This window comes from Caretta caretta, chromosome 1 (genome assembly GCF_965140235.1).
Source record: "Caretta caretta isolate rCarCar2 chromosome 1, rCarCar1.hap1, whole genome shotgun sequence".
Classification (NCBI taxonomy): Eukaryota; Metazoa; Chordata; order Testudines; family Cheloniidae; genus Caretta; species Caretta caretta.
The window spans coordinates 100,910,422-100,934,667 of NC_134206.1; the positions used below are offsets into that span (position 1 = coordinate 100,910,422).

Sequence of the window (24,246 nt, forward strand, 5' to 3'; positions counted from 1 at the left end):
TAGAAAGAATATTTTTATTTATTTGCTTGATGATCACTCTTGATTTCTTATGGTCGGGTTTACAGAGATGGAAGGGCGTTTTTATTTAGGAGGCATCATGTGTCATAAAATGAACGGGCAAGTGTGTGACCTTATGTGTGGCATAGTACATAAAAATAGTTGTTTATCCCTCAGTTTCATATTTTAAAACCCCTGTAATGTAGTAATGTATAGTGCAATCTATTGTTGAAAATTTGTATAAATTAAACAATTCGTTATAAATCAGTAAGAAAATTATTTCTAACAAGATTATATTACATAAATTATCCTTAAAAAGTCCATACCTTACTTTATCATTTTCTATTTATTTGAACGGGCTTTGAACGTGAAAAAAAGCAAATAAAATAAACTTTAAAAATTATTTTCTATTCAAGTTTTCTTGTTGCTTTTTAAGGAATGTCTGTATCTTTAAATTCACCATAACAATATGAAGACAACGTTTAAAGGCTTCCAGATTGACAGCACCATGCACTGTACTAATAATATAATATCTCTATAAACTATATATATCATCACCAACACACTGCACAGAAGACATGCAGGAAGAGCTTGTTTTCACATTACATTGTTCATTCAAGTAAGCTGAAAAATATAATGATTTTTTTAAACAAACCACGGAATCATAAACAACAATCTATCACCAAAATTAATAATATAATTCTTTGGTGTGTTCTGTACTCTTCCAGAAAAGGATGATGTCCGAAAATAAATTAATTCAACTGTACAAAATAATAGCAGTCAGATACAAGTTATTAACAATGACAAGACTACATCAACCAGTCACAGCACACAAAACAAATTTCTACAAACCCTGTGGGAGGGGAGGCTACCTGTTTATGTATTCAGGGTCTCTGAGGATAAATTAGTGCTCTTTAGTTTATTTGTATGATGTTTATGATGGACTAACATTTTGCATGGGAAATGTGTCGTACCAACCGCAAATAAATTGACTAAGAGTTATCGTCATAGTTCCCTGACCTTTTTCTTTAATAGCTTGACAGCTATGCCAAAGGTCATGCACTCATCAGTTTTGTTTTTTGTTGTTGGTTTTTTGCTTTTTTTTTTTTCTCCAACTACAAACCTTTTAGATTTTAATATTTGTGACAATTGTTTTCCTCTTTTAATGTAACTGACCACGACACATGGTCATTTGAGGATTGCATGGGAGGGGGCAGAATGAATACAATCATGGTTTTAGATGTTGAAAAAAATAAAGCGTTTTCAAATGAGTATCCACAATGGTATAAAAGGAGATTGATCGGTCTAAAATATCTGCTTTCACAACAGTGTCACAGCTTCTCATACTTGAAGATTTTGAAGTAATAATGGCTCTGATGTCCAAAGCTCTTTTGACCTAACAACAAACTCTACTACACACATGGTCTGACATAGCAAGATGCAGGATCTTCTCTTTTAAACAAACTTTGCTAAAAGGGACTGAATTCACTTTTGAATTTTGTGTGCTATATTTAAAAAAAATCACACTATCACAGTTGTCAGATAGCAGCGGTTTTCTTTTATTCTCCATTTTAGTCTCAAGACTCATAACAGTACAAAATTGTGGAGAAATGTTAAGAGAAATGCTGCATCTTTTTTTTTTTAAACCATTTTCACATCGTATACAGCTAAGGGATAAGGAAACAAGCCTAGGTATAAAATATCAGATTTGGGTGAAACCTAAGGACTCAGAATAAAAAGCAAAAATTACAAAAGATCTGAACTGAAAGCGGGGGAAAAAACACATTTTTTAATATGTAACCAGTCCACGATTTGTTGGAAATTCAGCAGGCAGTGGTGGTTTACAATTAAGAGGCCATTGCGGAATTGGGGCCTACTCAAGCTGTTAAGAAGCCCCCAGAATGATATCTAAAGTATTTAAGAGCCACTCCAGGAAATGGAGAGGCCCTATCAGCTTGCAGGCTACATAATGAACACTCTTCCTCTCTCTCTTTTTGGAACTATTGCGTTGGCATTGGCAGTGTTTAATCTTGATGAACTGATCTGTCCATTGAGTTCCCTTGGCATCTTCCCCATACCTGCAAACATGCAACTTGGTTCACTGAGATAGTCCAGCTTGGTATTTTCATTTATTATTTTTTATAAAAAGGTCCAAGTGTCTTAATTAAATTAGTTAAGTGTACAAACACCATAGGGTTTTATATACTGAATAAATAGTGGTGATTCAACATGATGGCAATTCTATGCCATCCATTTATTTCAAGCTTTGTGTCATTACAGTTCAGGAGAATGGTCCAAGTACTCCCAAGTCAGAAACTTCTTCTTGTTGTTTTTCTTCTAATGGATAGTTCTGGTATCAGAGTTTCTATAAGCCTCTTCATCTTCAGATCCAGATGATGTTACATTGCTGGAAGGTGTATGAAGGTTATTAGAAGCCCCACTGGCCTGACAGACGTACCACTCATTGAGGTTGGTGACCTGAGGGGAAAGATTGGCAGAGCGGCCCCTGGCTGAGTCCTGGGCAGGGGACAGGGGAGCACCTAGGGGGGTTCCTGCAGACTGATAACCGTGAGATCCAGGGGTAGGAGAAAGTGGTGGAGACTTGCAGTGTATCTTCATGTGTTTTCTTAAAGAGCTGGGATGCGTGTAAGATTTATCACAGCCTCTGACTTTGCAGTAATATGGCTTATCACTCGTGTGGACGTGGGAGTGTTTCTTTCTGTCACTGCTATTGGCAAACTTCCTGTCGCAGCCATCAAATTCGCATTTAAAAGGCTTCTCTCCTACAATTGAAAACATTAATAATTATCTTCTGGGGGAGAAATCCCAAATCTTGGTCATTTAAATTTCAGGTCAGAGCTATGGTTAGTTTAAAAACAAACAACAACACCACTAAGTGGAACATTTCACAGCTCTTATAAAACACGGTCCCCATGGAAAAATTCACTGCAAATCGTTTCTGTGCTTGTCATGAGGAGACTCGTGATATGGCTGGGAAATAAGGTTATACCTGCCGGAGAGTTCAAGCTGCACTAGTGTCAAATGAATAATATTTTGTAAACGGTGAAATGTTAACTATGATTTTCAAAAAGCCTCAGACAGCACCATAAAGTGTCTACTTTTTTCATGCACAAAATTCTCTTGCAAATGAAAAATTCAAATGATGCATATAACAAACAAAACTACCCCCATCAATACATTTATCATCTAGGGGTGGCTTTGTCTATAGACTGGCACATCTTGTCCTAATCCTTTCACAATGCTTTATAGTATGTGGAGAATCTTTCCTGTTCGGAAATACAAATAACACCTGTTTAAGCACATAACCATAACGTCGGATTTTTGCAGACCATACTTTAAATGTAGACCAATATCTATCAACCTTTATTCACAACCTGCATGTTAGTGAGAATAATATACTGTAATAGCAATAGACAGTAATAATGACAACCGTGGACTGCTATTACGGTATCTATTTACCTGAGGCTAATTTGTGTCTAAAAATCTATAGCAAATCTATTTTAATAGCTTTACGCATTGCTTAACAGTTAAAGTGGTTGTGAAAATCTGCCTCAGGCCTTTTTGTCTGGCATACCTTTAAGTTCCACCGGGTCCTGTAATACAATACTTTGGTTCATGTGTATTTTGTTACATATAGCTGTGCTCCAGATAAACTCTTTCCCATAGTTCTTGAATCAGGGATGTGTAAATGCCTATTATTGAGATAACAGGGAAAAATGTGCCATATCATTTTATTACAAATGGAATATAATTTAGAAGAGTAACTTTTTTTCTCTGTCATATTACAGGTGAATCTGATATCTCTAAAATGCATAACACCATTACTGCAAACATTTATTTAAAACGCTGAAGTTTTATGCCATATTATTTCTAATGCATACTTTCATATGTATTTTGTTCCACATTTTCAAAAATAACAATGTACTCTAGCCCCCGCAATGGAAGCACTTCGAGTTTTATTGGAGAAAACCTTGTTAGTCAGTACTTTGTGTATAATTATAGAATCTTACAATAAAATATTAATTGAAAACAAGCACACTTTTGATAGTCTTTTTGTTTTGTTTTGTTTTGTTTTTTTGCTAATGCTATGCAAACATTTCTTTCTATATTCTAATTCCAAATCAAGTTATTCAGTTTGAAATCGTTCCGATACATTTGCGCTTAGTCACAATTATCAGCAAATATCTAGCTCCACACAAAACAAACACTACTATCTCTCTCCTACCCCAGAAATTATGTTGATTAAGAAAACCACGCTGGTACTTTTTAAATGCAGTCTTCGTCTACACATAAGCGCTCACACTTCCCACTGAAAAGGATCTCACAACATAGATGAAGTCACCTTTATCTGTTCATTTTATCTGAAAAATAGCGAATCTATTGGAAAATTTCGCTACATCTGTATTGTTTTACAAAACTATTAGGGTTACATAGCCGACTGTAATGTGCATTCCGGAAATTCTTAAGAAAAGCTATTTGACAGATAAACTGATTTGTACTATTTGCATCAGACACAGAAATAGTTATTAAAAATTGGTTCCATCGGTGTTTCAAAAAAAGAAAATGGTTCTTTCAAGGACACCTAGATTGCCGTGATCAAATATATTTGGTGCTCTGACGGAGACTTTACGTCAGAGTTTAACCATTTGCAGATTGCTCCAGTTTAACACTGCTAGCTGAAAAGGATTTGAAGATACACAAGTGCATTTTTGCAAAGTTCTTTCTGTGCAAAAAACACAGTTGTGAAAACATTTGTTTATTTTTTTGCCAAAGAGTGATAATGCTAAACACTTTCCTGTTGAGGGGCCACCGTTTTTTTAATCCATATGTTCCATTAACATGATGAAGCAAACATCTTCGGGGATCAATAAAATATTTTGTTTGAGATAATGGATTAGTTACGCTTTACAGTGTTAAGCTATTAGACCGAAATAGTTTGGGATCATATTGTCCAGTGCAGCTTAAGAAGGGCGGGGGGGAAACCAAATTATAGACATACTTCTCCTGTCTGGGGGCCTATAAGAAAAGCACAAAATCCACTAATAATGAAACATAAAAATACTGTGGTTATTTTAAACAATGACACTAAGAATGAATAATTTGTAAATCCTTAGAGCACTTTACATTGCTGAATTAGAGCTAAGTGGTAAAACACAAGGCTACGGTAATTATCTGATCTTTTCATTTGACTTTCAGATTTAGGTCTTTAAAACAGGTCAATATATCTTCTGTGCAGACATGTGTGTGCACGTTATGAGATGCTTCTGCCAAAGAGCAGGCTGGCCCGAGTGCCCTGAAAACCACCCCTTCCTCCTTCCCTGGGCCGGGCGTCAGCATGCTGGAGGGAAGATTTTCTTTCTCTGCTGCAGCCCAGAAGGGGCAGTTTGTCTGTTGCATCCTCCTTCTTCCGTTCCCGAAGGCTGCTGGTCTGCAATGGCCTCCCCGGTGGCTTCTGTGTATGTGTGTCAGTGTGTTTCTGATATCAGTATGTGTGTCAGTCTCTCTCTCTCTCTCTCTCTCTGTGCCACTGTTCGGTGCGAGCCAGTATCTGAGCTGCTCGCACGCGCTCTCTGTCTCCACATCTCTGGGTGTGGGGCTCGGTATCTGTTTGTATCTCTGTGTGTGCTTTTAGGGTATATTTATTTATATCGATCTCTCCCTCTGTCTCTCTCCCAGTGTGCGTGTATGTGTATATTTATTTATATCGTTCTCTGTGTGTCTTTGTATCTGTGTATATTTATGCACAGTTACGTGCCACTCGGTATCTATAGAGACCAGTCTCTCTGTGTATCTTTGTATTTACTTCTGCACGCGTGTGTGAGAGCTGCTACACCGCACCGTGTGCATCTCTGCGGACTGGAGTGCACAGAGACCAGTGATCCTGCGTGTTTCCCACTCTGCGGCTCCCTCCCTAAGTTTCTACAGCTGCATTTGGATGTCTCTCTGCTCTGCATTGGGGGCCACTATCCAGAGAAGCTGCAAGAGCCAAGGCCCAGCCGCCTCTATCTTCAGCCGTGGCCCGCTCCCTCATCCGCTGCGGACCGTCGGACAAGACAGAGAAGGGGCCTCATCCTTGGGCTCAACAGTTAGGGAGAGTGGACACCGAAAATCGCCCCTTGCTTTGTAAACAGGACGCCAGAGTGGGAATTAAACCCAGCGGAACCCAGCATTTAACCGGTCCCGGTAGCAGCGAAGGGGTTCAAGTCCCCAAACTCGATGTTTCCAGCGGCGTTGTATTTTGTGCACTGTCGACCGTTACTCTCGGGGCTCCCACCCGGGGAAAGTTGAGAGCAGCCGTAGGAAAGGGAATGCGCTTCCCGAGTCATAAATCTGAGCGCCCTTTTAATTGCAAAAGGGGAAACGTGCTCTGTGGGCCGCCCTTTGTTGTTGTTTAGGGTTTCTTTTTACAAAGATAAATGAATAAGCCTGCTCCGCTCTCTCTCCCTGCCTCCCCAACCGCACTCCAACCTTCTGCTCACTGCACTGGAAATATGAGAAGGCTCCCGAGCTGCAAATCATATTTTTAGAATTTGGCACCATTCCCTTTTAACATGCAGGGGCCATCCCCACCGGCTTGCACTGTGACAGGGACAAGGAGCTAGTGGGGTGCTGTAAGTGTCGGGTTTAAGTTTTGTTTTCCAAATCATCGCGACAGATGGATACAGATACATTACAAAAACATGGTAGGGAAACAAGGATTCTCGGAAATGCCTCCAGCATTTCACTCGGGCCGCAATGCCATTAACAAAAAGCTGTCAGCCTGCCTGCAGGAGCAATCCTTCCTGGCTCGAAACTGAACTGCCAGGGCAGGGAGGGCTAGCTGTCCTCATCTCTCTGCGCATACATCTGGGCTTCTGCCTGACATATTCTGTAGATAAAATCTATAATCCTTTCAGCCATGGGCCATTTGGCTTTACATTGAAACAACACGTTGCACGTTGTCCGCTTTTCTCTTTGCAGCAACACACAATAAATCAAGAAAGCAATTATGTAAACTCCATTTCCTTAACTATCCTCCAAGGAATAATATTTGTCTACAACTATCAATCCCAACTTCGTTCATTTTCCTCGGAGGTTTGTTTTTTTTTTAACCTAAACCAAAATGTCTATATGTAAACCAACACAAGTCCCATAAACAAAACCCTAGTGAGGGACCCAGTCTGACTGGGCATTTCCTTACAAGTGAAGGCTGTCCGTTTCCCCACGTTTAGCTTAGGCGTCTTCTTAAAATCACAACTTGCGCTGTGAAGAAATGAAGGCTGCTTTGAAGTTTCCTCCTCAAAACTACAATAAGAAACTTCCTTACACACACACACACACACAAAACCAAACTGCGCCAAATGTTACTCATCTTGGAACCTTCAAACGATCAGCATTTAACCAGTGACACTCCCTATAGTCAAGTCTTTTTCACCGCTCCTAGCAAACACGTTGGCTTAATTTAAAGAGGAACTGCGCTCCCCCTGAACCCCCAGCCCCCACTTCAAATGAAACTCTGTCTGGGACAACCCACCCATGTGTCCTTCGGTTGAAACCCTACCTGGGACAAGCCCCCCTCCTCCCTCCAGAAGCGCAGAAGCGGAAACCCCACCCGGTATTTTCGGGTGGGGTGGGGTTTGGTCTGCAGTGGGAGACCCCCTCTCCCCATATTCCACGCGGGGCCTGGCTAGACTGGCCTTGGTCTTCACCTCCTCCTTCCGGGCCTGCTGTTTCCCAGGCCCTGCCTAATTTCCTAGCTCTAGGTGTTTATCGGCTTAAACCTTTTGCTGCAGGTCTAGGGTTTGGCTGTGCGGTTGTGTGTGTGTGCGCGAGAGAGTCAGTGTGTGTGTGTGTCTGTGTGTGTGTGTGTGTGAACGTGCCCTGGGTGCTCCTGAATTACTTATTCATGAAAAAAGTCACATGTTTGAATGGCCCTGTGATGAGAGGAGGAAAAGAAAACAACCCCACCGAAGGAGCGGGGGAAATACCCACCTGTATGAGTGCGCTTGTGAATCTTGAGGTTCTCGGAGCGGGCGAAGACCTTGCCGCAGCCCGGGAAGGGGCAGGGGAAGGGCTTCTCCCCGGTGTGCACGCGGATGTGGTTGATCAGTTTGTACTTGGCCTTGAAAGGTTTCCCTTCCCGGGGACACTCCTCCCAGTAGCACACGTGGCTGCTCTGCTCCGGCCCGCCGACGTGCTCCACGGTGACATGGTTCACCAGCTCGTGCATGGTGCTGAAAGTTTTCGAGCAGGGCTTCCCGGCGGCGCTGGGCGGCGGCGGCGGCGGCGGCGGCTCCTGCTCCAGCCACTTGCAGATGAGCTCCTGCTTGATGGGCTGCCGCATGTACCGGAGGAAGGCCGCCGCCGCCGCCCCCGGGTGGTGGTGGTGGGGGGCCGGGTGGTGCCCGTGGCTGGCCGCCGCCAGGCTGACGTTCAAGCCCAGGGAGCCGTAGCCGTGCAGCGAGGAGGCGGCCCCGTAGGGCTCGGCCCGGCCGTACAGCTCCGCGGCCGCCAGCCCCAGGCGCATCTGGCCGTTCAGCGGGTGGTGCCCGCCGGGGGCCGGCTGCTCGTGCAGCGCCGGGAAGACCGGGTGGGCCGCGGCCCCGTCCGACGGGCCGTAGGTGCCGGCGGCGGAGATGAACACGCCGTGGTGGGGGTGCGGGTGGGGGGAGTTGGCCGCGGGGTGCGGCTCCCCCAGCGCCCCGTGCATGGCCGCGCCGGGCAGCTCCCTCCGCAGGATGAAGTCCCTGGCGCTGCTGGTGCCGGCGCTGCTGGCGGCGTAGCCCGGGTGGGGAGCCGGGGGAGCCGCGCCGGCCGGGTAGCTGCTGACCGCGGCGGCGGCGGCGGCGCTCTGGGCCGCCGGCGAGGCGAAGGCGGCCGCTGTCTGCGCCTCGGGATGCGCCGCGAGAGGCTGCGCGGGGCTGAGTTTGAGGACGCTCGCTTGGGCCATGTGCTCGGGTCCGAATGGCGTGAGGGCCACGCCGGGGTCACTGCCCATCTCCCCAGGGTGGAGGTGAGCGGCGGGGTGGGAGTGGACGTGGTGGCTCCCCAGCCCCGGGAAGCCTGTCATAGTCTGATGAGGATGGGGCTGAGCCGCTGCCAAATCCGCTAATCTCAGTGTCGGGTTCCTCTTGCTCAAAGGGGGCTCCATAACTACACAATCCAGCCCATCTACACTCACTGTTGTTATTTTTTTCCCTCTGCCCGCCTTCAAAAACATGTATATATTAAGCGGCTCTTTAACTTCTTTTGTCTCCGCTCCTAACTCCGCTTATTCCTTTCCCCACTCTGTCCTCCAGCGATTGGCAGAGCGCTCACCACATTTGAGCAGCACAGCGGGAACTAGAGTTTGGAAATGGCGCTGGTGGGATTGGAGGGAGCCGAGTGATTGGCAGAGGCCAGGGCAGCGCGATTGGCTCCCTTTCAGGCCGGCTGCTCAGCGGGAACCCGCCCTCACGCGCTCTCCCCCTCCGGTGTCTTTCCCAAAGTTGGGCGGGCCGAAAGTTCGCGCTGAACCTGTGAGTGCCAGCCGGCGTGCCAAAGCCAAGCGTCTCACGCCGGCTGCTCGCCTTGTAGAAATAAGGCCCTGGGATCAAACACGCTCTCACACACACTTGCTCAATCACGGGACACTGGGCTTCCCAGCCATTCTGGGAAAGAGATTTTACAACTTACACACACACACCCCCTTACGGCTCATTCGGCTCCCTCAGCAATGTGCTTCTGTGTTTATTTTCAGGCTGCAGGCGTTTGTACTCGTGGGTTCTTCTGTTCAGCACAACGCTGCCAATTGGAACGGTGATTCGGGCAACTCTTTAAAGAAGCCAAGCCATTCGTTGAATAGGAGATTGTTAAATTCCGGGGGAAAAATGTCTTGATGCAGCACTGGAAGACAAAACCTACACTCTAAGTACCGATTACAGAATAAAGCACAGTATTTAAGACATTAACTGCAGAAGCGGCACATATTAAAACTGTAATTTCTTTCATTAAAAATAAAATAAAAGGCATGTTGCACATGGTAGAAGCGAGTTTTGGAAGGGTCTGCTCAACGTGTATCCTCGAGCTTTATACAGAGATATAGAACACTTACTATTCACCAGCAGGCAACATAACTGCGCGGTACATCTCTCAGATAACGTGGCTGGAAAGATACAAGCGGATCTGAGACTCTTTTCACTTACACATGGCTCTGCAGAGAAACCACAATCAGCATATTGTATAGAAAACGCTAGATCGGTCCCTTCATGTCTCACCATTTCAGTAAAACTCCCAAATACATGAAGAGTCGATGAAAAAACAGCCGATAAAGTCAACAGATAATAAAATAATGATATGTCTTAGTTTTTCCTCTAGGGCGTTAAAAGTTTGATAGAATGGATAAATTACATGATGCTTGTTCTTAAAATTTAAAAGCCTCAGACCTTCTGAACGTTGTGCTGTATACAATCTGTGAAACCTTCCAAAGGGAAGCTATTAACTGGTTGTTCTTATCGATTTTTATAAACAGGTGCACAACAGTCGAAGAAGATATTGAAAGTTTCCTTTAGGTTGAAACGTTGTGGTTGTGTTAATCAGATGGCTTTTTTACGTAATTTGGCCGAGATTTTAAACATTTTTATAGTGGTCCTGGAAAGTGAAGCGAAGTTGAGACATATTCGCTGCTAGGCTATCTGTTAACTTTTTCTTAATAAATTATAAAGTGAAAAGACTATCCTTTGAACACGAAAGGTTGATGTCCCTATTTTGGTGTGCTACAAGGAAAGCTGTGCTGAATTCTTCTGCAAACCAAATAAAATTAAGAAGTTACTGTCTTCTAAAGCAGAGAGATATAAAATAGCAAGAACTAGCATGACTGTGATACTCGGTGCTAAACTTGGCGTACATTCTGTACTCAGTGTAATTTGCTTTCTTTAGTGACCTGTCCCTGCGGAAGCTAAGCGCAATGAAGCGGTCATTAGATACAGAAATCAAATAAACGAAAACATTGCAGGTAACCTTCAGTTTTCTGTACATGTACAAGTAAGAAACTCTCCTTTTTAACGTTATGAGAGAAAACTTTGAACTGGGGATCACATGAGAACTGTCATCTTAGTTCAGAGTATCCCTATCTAACCAGTGCTACTGACAAAAGTGTTCTCGATGAGGTAATCATTCGGGTTATGTTGCTTGTCTATTTTTCGCACATGTTTAAGAAAAGCCTGTGGTGATTCTGCGATTCCTGCTTGAGGGTGGGCAAGGGGAGCGCAATTTGGACCATAATCACTTCAGAAACACAAGGGTTCACTTTACATTTCACTACATCAGACTGGCGCTTGCACTGTATTGCAGCTTTGTTTCACTCAGGAATACCTGCAAAAAGCGTTTGTAACCTGCCCCAAAAACGAGCTTCAGCACTTGCCTGAAGATCTTTCGGGACTTTAGTCAGGTTAGAAGAAAAGAACAAAAATAAACAACCCCTCGCTTTTAAAATGGGCTACTTGGTGTTTTTACTATGCAGTAAAACCTTTTCTCTTCAAAATAGCTTTTTACAAAAATTCTAAGCACTTTGTTTTATTGAATTACTGAGATTTAATGGTTTAATGGGCGAATGCATGGAGGAGAAGCTGCAAACGTGAATAATGGTATCGCAACTATGCGGTATCTTGTACACGCCTCCTTGTACAACTCTTGTTAAACACAGCATGATATGTATCTGTCATCGATTTAATATGTCTTAATTCAAATATATCTCCCTGATCAATTTCATTTTACGGGGACTGTAAAATAAAGAAAATATGTTATGGTTAAACAATCGTCAGAAAAACGCCGATAGACAAGAAAGACGTTTAAATGATCACATGAAAATTCTCTGAGTCAATCTCTGAGTAAACATAAACCATGGAAGATGTAGGCGACTGCTCAGGTACTTTGATTTTGGACGCAGGAACTGAAAAAAAAAATAATTAATTACCATCCAGGACGACTCACATGATTTCATACGAGGCCTAAATTGTCCTCAAGATACATATTGTGCTATATTTATCTATATGTGTGTGAGTACACAGAAAATCACGAAGACACAGCATGTTGGTGGGTATACACATATCCATACACACGCACAGCTCCATCTCCAGAGAGTTTTAGAAACCCAAAAGGCCCTTTAAACTCTGGTGAACAGGTGAATCACTAGTCCAGTACAAATATTACAAATAAACGTTCAGATGGCAATTTATAAAAGTCATAATGAACTCTATTAGGCCTTGAAGCATTTTTTAAAGACTCCACTTCAAAATATATCACTACCTTGGCTTTTTTAATGTTTCCTTTAATTTTTTTGTTTATCGTTGCATTATGTAAATATATGCTAATGAGCACGAGCACCGTTTATAAACGATCGCCTTTAGCGCACATCTTATTGATATTTAGGGAAAAGAGAGCAATATTTTATAACATATAAACCTTCTGGGGAACACTTAACATTAAAGCTTTTCTCAACAAGTCCTTAAAACCTGTTAGTAGACCAAAACCAAAGTAGATTACCCCTTCCCCCTCCCCCCCAAATTGGATTACTTTTTAGCAAAACAGTCAACAAGACACCCCAAAACTTTCCTCAGCGCCAGATTTGCTTAAACCGCTGCAAGTTTTATACACATGCGGTGGTGTGTTTGTCAGGGCGGCCCCACGTTCCTATAAGGTGCTCCCCCGTTCCATTACCTCGCGCCTTGTAAGGCTGTATTCACAGAGGCGCCAGCATAACGCTTGATTGCACACCCTTAGTTATTGAACAGATACAAGTTTCTTTCCGATGGATGTAGGTAATTAATAAACGATAAAGGAAGTGAACAGGACGGCTTCCTGGCAGCTTTGCTTTGTTTGTAGTTTTGTTCTTGATCTAAGGGAAAAGACGTTCAGAATGGAAAATCCATGTTTATTGCAACGCAAATCCCCCGATCGTCAGTCAGGCGTGCTTTATGCCAGGTTTATTTTCTGACAGGCAAGATATTGAAAATGCGACAGAATGTATCTGCGAGGGGAGACTAAGATTGGAAATGGTTTCAAGTATTAATTCCATGGTAGATTCTTCACACTAATAATGGTGGAGTCCTCAGAGTTCAAGGCTGATGCACCAATGGTTTCAAAACTCTTATCAGAAAACGTGTGTGTGCAGGAAGAGTCACAGCCCCATTATGGGTGAAGTATATGGGTAATCATTATTTGAGACCAACAGAACAAGTGGAAAGAACCCTGACAAGCACATATGTGGCAATAAACGGAAAGTATTTGTTGACATGAAGATTATCCATGCGCTCACACATGCCTTGTTTCACACCCCATCACTTCCCCGAAATTCAGATAGCAGACTAAAAGAAGCCAAGGTATGATTTGTTTGTACATTATACCTACGATTACACATTTATACATGACAGGCCCTTCTGCTTCTTTCAGAACAGGATTCCCTTTACACACGCCTTTTTATTATTAAATGTTGTATTGGATGGTATTGCAAGGTCGTGAAAATGCGATCAAACTGATTGCTCGCTGGTGCTACAGAATGGATGTATATGTGGAATGCACAGTACAGTCAGTCATTGAAAGGACTCTGTTAGCAATGATTTCTGGAAGTACGACTTCTTTGGTTACCACAAAAGAGTAAGGAACATGGAGGATTTACTTTTGGTCACACTGCCGTGCGAGGGTTTAAAATTAAACGTCATATGTTCTTGCAATAAATACATGGTAGTGAAATGACCTAAAGGTAAAAAAGCAGCAGACTTTGGGATTCTAGATTTTTCCCCCTGCTGCAGTGCTCAACTGGATATAGTTTACACATGCTGTGTCTCTTTTAAACTTCAGCTGTTAACAATAAACGCCAACTTTCCATAGCCTCTTTTTCATATATCCAACTGAAGGTAGAAGTCATCATTATGGTACAATACAAATTGAGTGTATTTAATTGACTAGTATCCACTTAGTCCTAAATGCTTTTGTGATAAAGGATTGATGATATTCTTTGAAAAATCGAGAGAATTTATAATGTAAACATATTGTGAATGAACTACAATGATATTTTTAAAATAAATTTTTATATGGCAACAAAACTTGAAAAGCAATCATTTTCAATACACTACCAGTTAGTAAAAGCATGTAATAGTTCTAATAGTCTGATTTATTCCCTAAGACTTTTTTTTTAAATAGTAAATCGTGTTTTACATGGCACAGTGTCTATTAAATTTAGTCAAAAATTTGGCGTATTTTTCTCTATATCTGAACGTCAACGTTTGAAGAAGCTGTTGAGATAAATCAAATGGTGACATTTTGACGGCTTTACTTGTATAAGCAATATGGTTACCATATGGCATTGTTATTTATGAATGACAGCATAAATTGTATTACAAAGTCTATCGCAATAACAGTGCAGTTTATTGGAAAGCTGCTCTGCTGTCACTAGCATTTATAAGGCAACCTCCATGTGAAAAAGGTATGTCAGTCAAATTACACATTCATGTTTAACGTCTTGCTTTTAGTGTTTTTGGTGTTTTTATTTTTACTGTTACAAAAATACTCCTAGTCTGGTCGGGAATTCAGAGTGTCTCCTGTGACAAAATAAATCTTCAGTGTGATTCAGTAGCACAATAACAACTGTAAAAATATTGTCCAAGTATTCGCTGTTCCTTGGCCGATTCTTCATTCCTAAAAAAAAATCCACTGTACTCTGCATCACTAAATCACTGGCAAATTCATTTTTATATAGGAACTTTTTATAAGTACAACTGAGAGAACAATAAATTTTAATGGTATGAAAGAAAGGTGCTCCTTTGTAGGTTCCCTGTACGTTGTAGTGGGTTTTAAGAAATGGCATTTAAAAGTTACAACTTTGGCTGAGATTTTCATTATTTCCCTTTTCTTTTACATTACACTTCTATTAAACTCTGACAAAGAACTTTTGTTCCAAAGTGTGTTTTACAGAGGGAGGCTACAACACAACACATGTGGTCTTCACGGGTCATAGGTCGAACGGCCTAGAAGTGACTAAGATCGGCAAAATCAAAGGTAACCTGCAACTTAATATCCTGTTGATGATCTTGTTGAATTTATGAGTGTCTGTGATACAGACAACGGTGCAAGTGATTCTGTTAAATTGCTCTGTTCTTTTCAGGTTAAACAGAGCATCATTCCCCTCTCTACACTCCTTCTCTTCCCTCCATAGGGAAACAAAGCTTGGATTTTATACTGAATTTTGCTCATTTTATCTCTATTTTAAATCACTAATTCCATTTTTCTTAACCCTAGTATATATGCATTTAAATAGACGGTACAGGCACGCCTTTAAATTGATCTTCACACAACCACACATTCTATGTACATGTCCAGATCAACTTTTATAATACAACTAGTCCACACTTCCCAGCATAGACAGCAATCTAGTGGGAGGGGGGGGGGAAATCTAGCGGAGTTTAAGTTCTAATACTCAACTGTCCTTTTTAACCTTGGTACCTAGGAAGAGAAGATTATAAAAGAGAAGACAATACACAAAGTTAGGAAAAATCCCTTGCTCTCACACCCTATCTGCATAAGCAATCGGTAATAGTAAGAGCAGTGCAGTTTTAAAGAGAAATACGTAAAACTTACAAAGAGGGAAACGTGAGGCGGCTGTTTGTTCTGCGGGTCTGACACCACTGCTCTGCGGGCACCTTCGCAAACCTGTTGAAAAACTTATTTAACTGAAACAGTTTAGAAGGGAGTTTGAGTGGCCGCTGTCTTCCCCCTAAGAATGAGCTTAAGTCTGCATTTCTGGCAATGGCCCTGAAAGCGATTGCAGGGGTTTTTCCCTCTCTCTCTCTCTCTCTCTTTTTCTCTTTTTCCCTTTTCACCCTATGACATGGGGGAAAGGGGTTTTGCGGTTCGTAGAGAAATAAAGCACTTCTCAGAGGGGACGGCGACATGACTTTGAACTTGGATCAGCTCCTGTGTTTCCTGCAGAGACTGTAGAACTGGAGCCCTGAAAGAATAGCAAAGAGAGTCCAGCCTGCGGGGTCTCCGGCTGGAATTAACGAATTCTCCCCAAACTGTCCCAACGCAGCCGTCTGAAGCCGCAGAGTCAGCATACAGCAGCAGGGTGATCTGGGAATAAGAAAGAAAGAAAGAAAGAAAGAAAGAAAGAAAGAAAGAAAGAAAGAAAGAAAGAAAGAAAGAAAGAAAGAAAGAAAGAAAGAAAGAAAGAAAGAAAGAAAGAAAAAGAAAAGTAGGCATTTGGATATGTTAACGTTATTTTTCTATGCAACATGTTTAACACAATATTTTTTCTTGGACATTTTTGGGGGCTCTTCCTTTCTGAGATGCAGAATCTTCCTTTAAACTCTTCTGCTGAAAAGTGGTCTAAATAAGTAAGCATATGTGGCTATCAGTGTTTATGATTATTTGGTTTTCCGGAGGCAGACACTGTAGATGACTACGACCTCCAAGTTGTGCTCTATCTCCCTTGCTCTGATTCAGGGGGCAACCCTCAAATCCTCGTTTCTGAAATGTTGTCGAGAAAGGACAATATAATCTGTTCGCTGTCTGGCCATATAGGCTGTAGGGTCATCACAAGGACAGCAAACGCACGAATTCTGCAGTCTGGAAAGAGAATTTCGGGGAGCAGCACTCCCACGTAAGACGACATGACCAAGGGACGGCTTGGAAGAAGGGCTGGCGGTTTTAGCTAACAGAGGGGTATGTTTAGATTCATTTGGAGTTTGTGGGTTTTAACGATCATTTTAGATTAGAAGGAATTCCTGTTATTCATAAAGGAAACCCTCTCGTTTTACGAAGAGTAATAAACCCAGCGATATTTTTATGTTTCAGTTTGTTCCAAGGCAGGCTTTTAATTGTTTTTAACCATTTAGTGGAGGGGGGAGGATCCTAATCTAAGCAAATCAGGGGAGAAAAGCTATTTGCAACGTTCTGATTTCACATATCTTTAGACACTGTAATATCATCTATCTAATCTAATATCTATCTATCTATCAACAGAGCATTATAAAACCCTCCCCCCCCCCCTGCAAAGTCCACTTGTGTTTGGTGCAGTTCACAATAACGTGAGGAGTGACAGGAATGTCGCTGGTAAGAGTATTTATTCCGCCTCTTTAAAAAAAAAAAAAAAACACTACATTTTGGGTTGATTCTCTCTTGTGAGCACAGAGATGATTAGAGTGAAAACGTCAGGTTGAGTGTAGAAAGGTCAGTATTACAAATATATTTTTTAAAAGGGCCTGGTTTATTGGATACTGGCCCCAACATGATTATTTTCCAGCCACTGCAAAACAAACCCAACCAGGGGCCAGACATGGAGGGGGAGGGGAAGCGGACTTGTTTGTTGTGTCTAGTAATTTTTATTATTATTAATTAATTATTATTCCTGCCCTCTAATCATAGGGTTTTCAAACCACAGCAGCAAGTTTTGTTGTTCCGGTTATTGTTAGAAATTAGAAAGGAACCATCAAACCCTATCGCCCCTGCTCTTCAATGCACATGCATAGGCAGTCTGATCCCTCTGCTCTAGACAAGTGGTTTAAAACACCAAAGAGCTTTTTTCTCTCCCCTCCCCCAGCCCCGCCGACGAAATTGCACCGATATCAAAAGTGTGTTTGACTTTTCTGTGTCCCTTTCGATGATTTGGAGGATTTGCTTTTGGAGCAGAGGAGAGAAACGGGGGAGGGGGGCGGCAGTATTGGCAGGTCGGTCCCTCGTGTTCATGTTTTAAGCGCCTTGTTTTGCTCGTTTGTTTCCCCCAAGAAGGAAGACCGGAACGGGCAGCGGCAGGCTGGCTCCGGCGGCTCCCCTGCCTCTTCCCCCGATCCCCCCAGCAAAAAGAAACAGCGAAAAAAGGGTTTCAGTACAACCCCCGTTTCCAGCCTCGCTTGCACTTGGTGGCTGGAGCTGCGGCAGCCCCGCTCTGCCTCTCCCTGTGGCCGAGCTCCGGGGTGGGGTTGTGCTGGGGGTGGGGAGGGATAGAGCCCGGCGCTGCTGCTGCTGCTGCTCGCTGCTGCTGCCGCCGCCCAGCCTCAGTGCTGGAGGGGGAGGCGGGAAGGGCCCGGGGAAGCGCGAGCCGCTATTAGCCGCTCTTAGGGGGACGCCAGGATGGATGAGGCCCGTTTGACCAATGAGCGGGCGCCTGGCGAATGACCGGGCTGCTGTTAAAGGGGGCGTTTGAAGAGGAGCTGCCAGTCCAGTCAGAGAGTGAGAGAGAGAGAGACTGGGAGAAGGGGGAGGGGGGAATAAAAGCAGCAGCAGCAGCAGCAGCAGCGGCGGCGGCGGCGGCAGCCGCAGCGCCCAGCGAAATAAACAGAGGCGGAGAGACACGAGAGGAAAATAAAACCCCGCACTGAGGGAGCAGCCAGGCGCAGGAGGCGAAGGGGTCACTGCCCCCAGCCAGCTCCAGAGAGGCTTGAGCATCTGCAGGGGCTGCGTGTCCTGCTGCCGAGCCCCCCACCCCCGCTCGGCTCGGAGACCCGGAGAGGGAGATCACTTTTTTTTTTATTGTTGTTATTGTTTTTAATCCGCATCTCCCCCCGCCTTCCTCCTCCTCCCTCCCTCCCCCCAGCTCAGACCCAACTTAAAGAAAGAGAGGAGGCTACAGAGCGAGGACAGAGACGCGTCCGATTCCTTCATCTGTGGGAATTCGTTCCTGCGAGTTTACTACGTGAGCCACATCTCATGCCAAGCCGAGAAGAAGAGGAATAAAAAAAAAAGGGGGGGGGAGGGGACACCCCAGCCACAGGAGGAGCGGGGGGAAGCCAGCGAGGTGTGGGGGAGCAGGGAGGCATAAAAGGGGCCAGCTCTTCTGGGGGTGCGGGGCTCAGGGCGGAGGTTGGCGGCAGTGACATTTCCTTGGCAGGGTGTGTGTGTGTGTGTGTGTGTGTGTGTGTGTTGCAGGGAAAGGCAACGCGATTGCCCCCCCTCCTTCCTTCCCTCCCCCCCCCCCGCTCCCCCTCCTCTGCCCTGCCCGCCCGCCCCCGCCTCAGCTCCTTTAATACACTTTGGTTCTCCGCCTGGCTGTGGACACTTCTCTCTGTGGCTCGCTCGCTCGGCGGCTGCTGCTGCTGCGGCTCGGTGCAGCCGGGGGGAAGCCTGGTGCCTGGATCCTCCTGCTGCTGCCGGGTGGTGCCCGGGAAGGAAGAGGCGCAGCCGCGGGGGAGGAAGCGGAGCGGAGCGGCAGGACCATGCTGCTGGACGCCGGACCCCAGTTCCCTGCCATTGGAGTGGGCACTTTCGCTCGGCACCATCACTCGGCCGCCGCCGAGATGCAGGACCGGGAGCTGAGCCTGGCGGCGCAGAACACCTTTGTGGACTCGGCAGCCCACATGGGGGCTTTTAAACTCAACCCCGGGGCCCACGATCTGTCCCCCGGCCAGAGCTCGGCTTTCACCTCGCAGGCTCCCGGCTACCCGGCGGCAGCGTTGGGTCCCCATGCCGCCCACGTCAGCTCCTATTCCGGGGCGCCTTTCAACTCCACCCGGGACTTCTTGTTTCGCAGCCGGGGCTTTGGGGACTCGTCTCCGGCCGGCGGCCAGCACGGGATCTTTGGCCCTGCGGCCGGGACCCTCCATCACCCGCACACGGACGCTCAGAGCCACATCCTCTTCCCCGCCATTCACGACCAGCACGGCCCCCACGCCTCCCAAAATGTCCTGAATGGGCAGATGCGCCTCGGTTTGCCCGGGGAGGTCTTCGCCCGATCGGATCAATACCGCCAGGTCTCTAGCCCCAGGACTGATCCCTATTCGGCGGCTCAGCTGCACAACCAGTATGGCCCCATGAATATGAATATGGGCATGAACATGGCAGCCCACCACCATCACCACCCAGGTGCCTTTTTTCGATACATGAGACAACAGTGCATCAAGCAAGAGCTGATCTGCAAGTGGATCGACCCCGAGCAGCTGAGCAACCCCAAAAAGAGCTGCAATAAAACTTTTAGCACCATGCACGAGCTGGTCACCCACGTCTCGGTGGAGCACGTTGGGGGACCCGAGCAGAGCAACCATATCTGTTATTGGGAGGAGTGTCCCCGGGAAGGCAAACCTTTCAAAGCCAAATACAAACTGGTCAATCATATCCGAGTGCACACGGGAGAGAAGCCGTTCCCCTGTCCTTTTCCTGGCTGTGGGAAAGTTTTCGCCAGATCAGAAAACCTAAAAATCCACAAAAGGACACACACAGGTAATTATGTTTGGTTTCGAAGATTTAAAAATGGCTTATTTGTTTAAAAAATGCACTTAAAGATGCTCCCGTGTGTAAAGACTTCCATTTTCAGCGTGCTGCAGCGTTTCACGGGGTGTTTTCTCCGGCTCTTTCAGTTTGAAAGGATTTTTTTTAACTAATTGCTTTATTTCTGTGGTCATTTATTAATGTGGAAACATGTCAAGACTTGACTGCACTCTTTCCCTTTCAAAGTAAAATACAGGCGAGATATATTCATTAATACTATTAAAATATGGATTGACATAATTATCTATATGTAAGTAATGTACATATTTATATATGACTTCGGTGTATGTGCGTGCATAGGTATTTAAAACATAAAAAATCTCGTAGTAAGTGGCGAAATGTCCCTTTCTGGGAATGCTTTTCATTACATTTAAATGGTGTGAGTGAGGGCAATAAAATTTTCTAATTTTGAAAGTGTTTTTAAAGTCTCACGTGAGGTTGTTTAAGCTGGTGTTGCAACAGTTTATTAAATTATGTAATAGGTAGCAGAGGATTTGAGGTTCAGAAACTTACACAAAAATCAGGTCAGATATGAGAGAAGGACACAACACTTCCTGGTTGTAAACTGCGTGAGTTGAACAGTCACAAAACAAACGCATCATCCTGCTTCATAGATTATTCATTTACTATTACTCCAGGTTTCGAATTGTGCCAGAGTATTTCAGAAAAGACAGCCAAATATTTTAGCATCTAAGACTATAAATATTTACTTGAGTACGGGTAAGATCTATAGGCCAATTGTTTTCTTAAGTGTTAAGAATGAAGCTAGGTGCGAGACGAGCTTTAACAAGGTTTAAAATTTGAGAAATGTATTTGCATGAAATGCCCGCACTTAAGTCATTGTGTCTGAGCGGATGTCTTTAAGAAACAATTTAGGTGCTAATGGCATTTAATATTAAATGGTTCCCCCTCCAAATGGGTGGATGTTTGAGTTCTCACCTCCAAATTACTCTGAGCATTTGGAATTCTGGCAACAGGGTGAAGAAATTGTATGAAACTTAACTGGAGTATTTTACAGACATTTAGTTTCCCCCAGCGGATATGTGTTTACTTCTAAGATCCATACATGAAATAAAATGTGTCAAGCCTTAACTCTTTTGTTAATGGTTTATAGTTTAGCAGGATATTGGATTTTATATGAAGGTGCAAACGTCTAGATTTTTTAAAATATGCTTTCGAGCCGATTGTGGGATAGCACCAGTTGAAACCAAACCAAATCCGTAAATTCACTGGAGCCATATCGTTTCACCAGTTCTGACGGAGAACTCCCTTCTGGTTTCACTGGGGTGTCCTGCTTAAAAAGCCATGGCGAGATATGGCTCCAATATTTTTGTATTTTATGATAAAATATCTTGTTAGTAACGAAGTGGTTAGTTCATAGCTGCACATCAAGGCGTCATCAGAAAACAATCCACACAGTGACATCAATCATTTGTTAACCATTTTAGTGAATTTGACATTGGTACAAAGCATTAGAAATTTTAAAGAGGGGGAAAAAATCTTCCTATGTACCCCTATTTTAAGGCAGGCATTTGTGGGTTATTGTGCAATAAGCAGGGGAGAAGTCCAAGTTGATTGTTTACTATAACCAATTCCTCATTGTTTATCTTCCAGGAGAAAAGCCTTTCCAGTGTGAATTTGAAGGCTGTGACAGACGTTTTGCCAACAGCAGCGATAGGAAGAAGCACATGCATGTCCACACTTCAGATAAGCCCTATCTGTGCAAAATGTGCGACAAATCCTACACCCACCCCAGCTCTCTGCGGAAGCACATGAAGGTATAACACATTGCCGTGTTGCCAGCTGACATCCTCTGAGGGGGTCGGTCTGGGAGAAGGGTTTAGCTCGCGTTTTCTTTATTGGGAAGGGAAATAAAAACAGGAGCCTCCTCACCACCAGGTTGTAAAGCCCGGGAGCCTTTGCTTGGCACAGGAGGCCGGATCTGGGTGCCTGGGAGTGCGCTGGCCCTGCGAGGGAGGTGTGAGCTCTGGCTGGGAGTGCCTTGCGCACAGGGACACTTACTCCACCCTGTCTTGTTGCATTTGCTTTCCAGGTCCATGAATCTTCCCCTCAAGGCTCCGAATCGTCCCCGGCTGCCAGCTCGGGCTATGAGTCCTCCACCCCCCCGGGCCTGGTGTCCCCCAGCGCCGAGACTCAGAGCACCACCAACCTGTCCCCGGCGGCGGCGGCTGCAGCGGCGGCGGCGGCGGCCGCGGTGTCTGCGGTGCACAGAGGCAGCGGCGGTGGGGGAGGCAGCGGCAGTGGAGCCGGCGGGGGTGGAGGAGCCAGCGGGAGCCACAGCGGCCTCTCCTCCAACTTCAACGAATGGTACGTGTAGGGCCCTGCCGGACTGCTGAGCGAGGCCCCCGCGCCTGCCCTCCCCGCCGCGGAGGAGGGAGAAGCAGACACACACCGGGAAGGTGCTGGATCCTGTTTGGTTTGGGTTTAATTCTTAGCCAGCGAAAGGATTAACAACTCAAACGGCTCTAGAGCCCAGGAGAGCAAATCCCCGCCAGAGCCTCCAAAACAAAAAAAAATCCGCCACAGCTAAACTCTTCTTGTCCGTCCCGTCCCGTTCCCTCGCCCCCGCCCCTTCCCTCTGCCCCAGCACCGTCCAGCCCGACCAGCTGTGTCTATAGAGGACTCCTCCTTCCTCCTTCAAGGTGGTAAACGAAGTTTTATTCGATTCTTGGTGTATAGAAGTTCGTCCCATTTGTAAACTACGGATTGATTCTCTCCCATCCCCACCCCCAAAAAGTGATGGACTTTTTTCGTTTCTTTTCTCTTTTTAGTTCATCCATTTAAAAAAAAAGTAACGTGGAAGAAAATGGTTTCTTTTGTAATTGTGATAATGGATATTGTGTTCTTTTTAAAGAGGCAATTTGATTGTAAACTTAATTCAACTATAGACTGGGGGGAAAACTGTGCCAAAGTCTCCATTCTGTTACACACACACACACACACACACACACACACACACACACCAACAACAACGCTTGTGAATGTATTTTTCTGTTAGCTGGGTTTACATGTGATGTTTTAGTGCTTTTGCAAGTTCAATTTGTTAGTTCCTGTTTGGAAGATTGTGAGGAAAAATAAACGTCGTGCTGTTAGCTTTTCCCTAATAACACCCTTCCTTCTGTAAATACCTGTTACCATATTTATCCATTTGTAATTAAATTATGGTATTAACTTGCTACAGAGGAAACAGTATTTATAAAGAATGTTTCTTAACTATAAATATGTACAATTGTGAGCATAAACTGTTTCAGATTTTTTATTTGAAGGTTTAAGTGGTTTCATCATTTCTTGTGATATGTTTTGAGAGTAATGCATACAGAAATATAATAAAATGTGTTGAAACTGCATGTACTGGTTCTTTTTACGTCCAAAGGCTTTCTTTAACTGTGTAGGTTGCACCTAAAGAATGAAAATCAATGTGGCTAGAATATGCAAAACAGTTTTTAAAAACTAGCAAAATCACCTTAGGGTAAATTTTTTGAAATCATAAAATTTCTTCAGTTATGATAGCGTTAATTATCCCCCAAAAGATCCCTTTAAAAACAAACAAACCCCCACATTATGTGCCAGTAAAACAATAACATTTTGGAAAGCCCTGTGGTGACAATAAGAGTGAGCTTTTCAAGTATTCTACAATATATACCCTTGGGTATATGTTTACATTGAATATAAGATACCTCCAGCTTTCCTCAGGAAAGTACACATTTGTCATCTGTTTTACTCATTATATTTATGTTCTACATTATTTGTTTTTGTAGAAGGTACCAAAAATAGCGCATACTGGAATGCTGGTGGATTAGACATTCCCAAACATAGATCTAAAGTTGTTCCTTTGGTCATGACATTTGAAATTTACGTTTATTCTTTAAATCCTTAAAATATTTTTTACAGCTTATATACACCACTGAAGAAGTGAAAGAGACAGCATAAGGTAGCTTCATTTTCTCTTAAAGAACATTTTTAAATAAAGTTTTAAAAGCCCATATACTGACTTTA

General features: G+C 44.1%; 2 protein-coding genes across 3 annotated transcripts; one reads left to right on the forward strand and one right to left on the reverse strand.

The window, feature by feature from the left end:
* Window positions 1-15,787, reverse strand: ZIC5 (Zic family zinc finger 5). 2 transcript variants are annotated; one of them, XM_075129604.1, is made up of 4 exons: window positions 15,610-15,787; window positions 10,091-10,189; window positions 7,990-9,882; window positions 1-2,780 (listed from the first exon to the last, which is right to left on the reverse strand). In XM_075129604.1, the coding sequence occupies exons 3-4, from the start codon at window positions 9,215-9,217 to the stop codon at window positions 2,335-2,337; spliced, it is 1,674 nt and encodes a 557-aa protein (XP_074985705.1). In that variant the 5' UTR covers window positions 9,218-9,882; window positions 10,091-10,189; window positions 15,610-15,787; the 3' UTR covers window positions 1-2,334. The 2 variants fall into 2 exon arrangements, with proteins under 2 accessions (XP_074985705.1, XP_048710201.2); XM_048854244.2 differs by lacking the exon at window positions 15,610-15,787 and having other exon boundaries at window positions 10,091-10,218.
* A 3,180-nt stretch (window positions 15,788-18,967) lies between these two features.
* On the forward strand, window positions 18,968-23,597 carry ZIC2 (Zic family zinc finger 2). Its single transcript, XM_048854257.2, has 3 exons — window positions 18,968-20,181; window positions 21,844-22,007; window positions 22,283-23,597. Exons 1-3 carry the CDS (start codon window positions 19,182-19,184, stop codon window positions 22,565-22,567), a joined length of 1,449 nt encoding a protein of 482 aa, XP_048710214.1. The 5' UTR covers window positions 18,968-19,181; the 3' UTR covers window positions 22,568-23,597.
* Window positions 23,598-24,246: the final 649 nt, after the last annotated feature.

Coding starts and splice junctions, on each gene's coding strand:
- ZIC5 (XM_075129604.1), bottom strand. CDS start 9,217: ATGTTTTTGAAGGCGGGCAGAGGGAAAAAAATAACAACAGTGAGTGTA. Junction 2,781..7,989: donor TCACAAGCGCACTCATACAG/GTGGGTATTTCC, acceptor TTTCAATTGTAG/GAGAGAAGCCTTTTAAATGC.
- ZIC2 (XM_048854257.2), top strand. CDS start 19,182: ATGCTGCTGGACGCCGGACCCCAGTTCCCTGCCATTGGAGTGGGCACT. Junction 20,182..21,843: donor CCACAAAAGGACACACACAG/GTAATTATGTTT, acceptor TTTATCTTCCAG/GAGAAAAGCCTTTCCAGTGT. Junction 22,008..22,282: donor CTCTGCGGAAGCACATGAAG/GTATAACACATT, acceptor TTTGCTTTCCAG/GTCCATGAATCTTCCCCTCA.